This window comes from Sitodiplosis mosellana, unplaced genomic scaffold (assembly GCF_009176505.1).
Source record: "Sitodiplosis mosellana isolate CC-2019 unplaced genomic scaffold, AAFC_SMos_1.0 Smas_scaffold_5959, whole genome shotgun sequence".
Taxonomy (NCBI): Eukaryota; Metazoa; Arthropoda; class Insecta; order Diptera; family Cecidomyiidae; genus Sitodiplosis; species Sitodiplosis mosellana.
The window spans coordinates 5,310-10,203 of record NW_022601201.1 but is presented as its reverse complement, the minus strand read 5'-3'; the positions used below and the strand labels follow the sequence as shown (position 1 = coordinate 10,203).

Here is a 4,894-nt window from a genome sequence, read left to right as displayed (position 1 = left end):
GGAAAATTTCAAGAAATGTCGATTTTGGACCAAATTTATGGGCAATTTTGCACATTTTTCATAGTAAACAACATGTTTTTGGAGGCAGATAGGTCTTGATCGATAGGATTTCATCCCATCTACATTGCCTAGTGTACAGATATGTGCTTTTTGAAGTTTGGCGTGACGTTATAGTGGTCCGAAAGAGGAGATGTCATGAAATTTTGGCTAGTAAAACCAATACTTTTCCATACAAACAAAGTTTGCGGAAAAGTAATTAGCCTTTCTTCTGTTTACCATTTTAACGACTTGAATTTGCACTGTTTTGACAAATGTTTTGAATAATGTCGTTCAGTTGTAATTGCATTCGTGCATTCGTGCATTCGCAATGCTACTCATTTGAATAGCACACCCATTTGCAGTGCCATTCGTAACCATTCGCATTCGCACGCATTCGTAGCATTTGCAAATGTTTGTATCTAAATTCACGTACTAGCATTCGCTCATTCGCAAAACTGGCACCATTCGCAGTTAGTGAATTCCCCCTAGAAACTGATAGTATAATGGAAATTTTGATTCACTTGGCTTATTTTATAAAAACCTCGATTATTCGTCTTTTTCGATTATCCGTCAATGTGCTGGTCCGGTGCCTGACGCATAATCGAGGTTCTACTGTATAAACTACTCTGTACACATGAAGTCTTTCTCTCTTTCTCTTATTATCTCTCTATCTCACTCTCACTGTATCAGTTGCTGCAAACGCTATTACGCGTAAACATTGATACGTTGATCCATTTGAATATTGGTTCCGTCCTTAACGCAGTTCAACACTTGAACAGTTCCGAATGCTCAGGTGATAAGAGTTTCAAAAGTATCAAATGTGATAAGAATGTTTTGCATGAATATGAACATGAATGTGAAATTAATGATAGACACTTTTTTTGTATTCCAGTAGAGATTCCAATTTGTTTTCGATCATTGAACATTTCTGTCATTTAATTACTTTTTTTTGCTTCGTGTAGAGTGAACCGAATTGTGCTTGGCTTTTTCAATCCTTAGTTTGACATTATTCTCCCAGTTTAGACGAATCCGAATTGTACGATTAGATGATTCAACATGAAGGCAATATTTATAATTGCCTTGTTCGTCATAAATTTCACTGGTTTACTAGCAGGTAATTCAGTAGATTTCAAATTAATCTTCACTTTAAACTTTTATTCAATTTTTTGACGGCATATTTTTTTCCTATGGAATAATTTCATGATATTTCGACGCATGCCACAAACACATATGTGCGAATATATCAATATTGAAACAGGCATCCATTCAACAGTCAATATTCTTGAGCAGAATGAAGCGAACGCCAATTTTCAAGAGAAAATACTGAGAAACACATCTCTTTATGTAGCATCCGATCAAGGTTTGGTAGAATTTCTAGCATTGAAGTATTTGATCGGGTCAAATGTGACGAAAAAACAACAATAATTGAATTGCATTTACAGCATTGTTACCCGTTCAAGATCCGTACAATTCCAATAGGCATTCTTCAATCGTGGAATTGGTACTCGTTGTCGACAATGGTGTGTATAGAAAAATGGGCGAAAACCTTGACAAAGTTTACAAATACTGCAAGAATGTGACGAACATAATCAATTCGGTGAGTTGAACTTTCATGAGAAAATGTTTTTTTTTTTCATTTCCAAAGTGATTTTATTGCGCGAAATTTGAAAAAACAGGAAATTCATTCTTAGTATGTCCACTTTTCTCGCTTTCTACTTTAGTTGTACGTTCCGCTAAACATTTTCGTTGCATTGGTGGATGTTGTTGTGTGGACGGAGCAAAATGAAATCAAATTGTCCAGTAACGGCGACGAAACGTTGAAGAATTTTCTGGCATATCGACGCAAAGTACTGTCGAAGGATCATCCAAATGATAACGCACAGCTATTGACTGAAATGGAATTCGAGGGTGGTGTTGTTGGTAAGAAGTGATACCATATATATACAAAATGGAAAATTCCAGGGAATTCGGCCTATAAGAATAATGATTACGTCCAATTTTTACTAGGCAAATCGCTGAAGGGACCAATTTGTACATTCGAATTTTCTGGTGGTGTTGTGACTTTCTATAGCGAAGTAAAGGCTGAAAATGTCAGGATGTTAGCAACAACAATCGCACACCAAATCGGTCATAACTTTGGAATGGAACATGACACAGCCGATTGCGAATGTGGCGATGATCTATGCATTATGTCAACTTCAGTACCATCGACACCACCAACTCGATGGAGTGACTGTAGCCTACATCAGTTGAATGAGGCACTTCATCGCGGAATGAATCACTGTTTGAAAAATAGCCCAACACGTTTGTTCGATTCGCCAACTTGTGGGAATGGTTTTGTTGAAACGGGCGAAGAGTGTGACTGCGGTCTGCCCAATGTTTGCAAAAACCCCTGCTGTGACCCGAAAACCTGTAAACTTCAATCGAATGCTACTTGTGCAACGGGAAAATGTTGCGATTTGGCTACGTGTCAAGTAAAGCAGCCGAGTTTCGAATGCCGAACGGCCGTTGGAGAATGTGATTTGCCCGAATATTGTGATGGAACCAGCGAATTTTGTCCAATAAACTATTTCAAACGCAACGCTAATGAGTGTGACGGTGGTAAAGCGTATTGTTACAATGGCTCGTGCAAATCACGCGATGATCAATGCAAAGTGCTGTGGGGACCTTCAGGCAAATCATCTGAGCAGTGTTATGTGAAAAATACGGCCGGCTCACGGCATGGAAATTGCGGTTTCAATAGAACCACAAACATTTACACTGGTTGTGCCGAAGAAGATATTTTTTGTGGAATGCTACAGTGCCGTCACTTAAGCGAACGATTGGAATATGGCTTGGAATCAGTGGCTGTTTTATCGCATAGTTTTATATCATCTGGTGGCAATATTCTTCCGTGTAGAACGGCAACCATTGATTTGGGCTTGGAAACCGTCAATCCTGGACTTGTACCAGATGGATCGAAATGTAACGACGGAAAAATGTGCGTGAATCAAAAATGCGTGACAATCGACCCAATCAATGTACAAGACAAAGTGGAAATGGGCGAAAATGACTGCAATGGACATGGAGTTTTTGAAAACACTGGACAGTGTCATTGTGATAAAGAGTTCGCACCACCGTTCTGTGATTCACCAGGCTTTGGAGGAAGTATTTATTCGGGACCCGCTCTGAATCCATACGGAAACGTGAATGAATCCACACATTTAAATCAGTCTGATAAGCAAAGTATAGATCCCATCACTGCAAACTCGTTCGACCAGCAATCAACAGACGCTGATGCACTCAAACATTGATACACAAGTATATTTCATGTTGATTCCGCTTTCAGCATAGTTCAGCTGAACAAATTAACTGGCAGCCGAACTCGCAAATGAGATAAGAATTTGAATGTATCAAATGTGATAAGAATACTATAATAGGCCATAAGCGTACACAGGAAATAAATGATGAACTTTTAAAATTTCAGTAGAAGTCTCGATTTGTTTTCAATCCTTGAATACTCCGGTCATTTCATTGTTTTTACCGCGTAATCTAGAGTGAAACAAATTCTTATTTCCACATATATAAAAGTTGGTACAAAACAAAAATTGAAAATGAAAATATCAGCTCAAAAATGGAATATTTATTGAACGTTTTTCACTTGAAAGTGATCAGGATTCCGATTCACTAACACTGTTCAAACCAGATTGAAATTTGGATTATTTATTATGATTTAATCTGAACAATTTATTTACATTCTGCCAAAAGACAGAAGAACTAATTGGATTTTTAATGTGAACCGCTTGTGGCCTAGGTTTCAGGTAGAACATTCTTCCGCTGGATTTCTTCAACAAATATTCAATTTGGATGTGATGTCTCTCCGTTGCACTGATTGATTGAAGTGCGCAGTTTTCGTTTGATAAAAGGTATCATCGCCGATGGTTACCTACGAGATACCACTAATTCAGATCGCGTTTCACATTCAGCACGTTTAGGGTTGCTAAGGTTGTCAAAGCAAAGAAAGTGGTCCATCGACAATGAAAGTCAACAATTGCAATGAATTTAATATCGCATCGACCATAATCAGAGGACGTCAATCAATTCCCCAAATGCAACAGCAACAAACGACGAAGAGACACTTATTGGTGCTGATACTGATGCAAGCGATGGATTTACTCAACAAAGCAATGAAGCTGCAGCCGCAAAAAGTGTGGGAAAGAGCAAAACAGTGGATGTTGAAGGTAAAGGTAGAACACTGAGTGGGAAACATGGCAAAAGAAACATGAATGCAGCATTGGTATGGAGCGAAGTAGTACCAAAGGAAGCCCAAAGAAATTCCAACACTCGTTTAGCCGACAGATGGGCAGCAATTAGTGCGAAGACGACTGGAACAATCACGAAAAGCAATGCTCAACGTGTTTCGAAACAGTTGAAGACAAACAGATTGAAATGACATCTTTGTGAATACGTTGGTTTTAATATGGGCCATCTTAATCGACAAATGCGCAAGCACACAGATGAAAATCCACATCAATGCGATCGGTGTAGAAGAGGATTCTCGAAGGCCAATTCAACGTTGTGTTCGACCTCTAGGCTATAAGAAAGTGAATGAAACATTCCTTCTATTCCACGTGTCTCAACTATCGATAATAACGTTCATTTAGGCACAGATCGGTATGATGCAGCTTTATTTTCTGCACCTAGTTCGGGGGCCGATTCATTTTGAATGCTCAGACACATAATATTTGTATGTAAATTTGAGATGCTTATAATAGCTCTGACACGTCTTGGACGTTCAATGGCGATAATAATATAAAATTCATGTTCTTCAAGATATTGCCATAAGCATTAAGTCGATATATTCATTGGGAATTCA

General features: G+C 38.5%; 1 protein-coding gene across 1 annotated transcript; it reads left to right on the top strand.

The window, feature by feature from the left end:
• The first annotated feature begins 943 nt into the window (after positions 1 to 943).
• Positions 944 to 3,510, top strand: LOC129573142 (disintegrin and metalloproteinase domain-containing protein 12-like). The gene is made up of 5 exons (XM_055453410.1): positions 944 to 1,153; positions 1,298 to 1,399; positions 1,482 to 1,636; positions 1,761 to 1,959; positions 2,047 to 3,510. Exons 1-5 carry the CDS (start codon positions 1,096 to 1,098, stop codon positions 3,330 to 3,332), a joined length of 1,800 nt encoding a protein of 599 aa, XP_055309385.1. The 5' UTR covers positions 944 to 1,095; the 3' UTR covers positions 3,333 to 3,510.
• Positions 3,511 to 4,894: the final 1,384 nt, after the last annotated feature.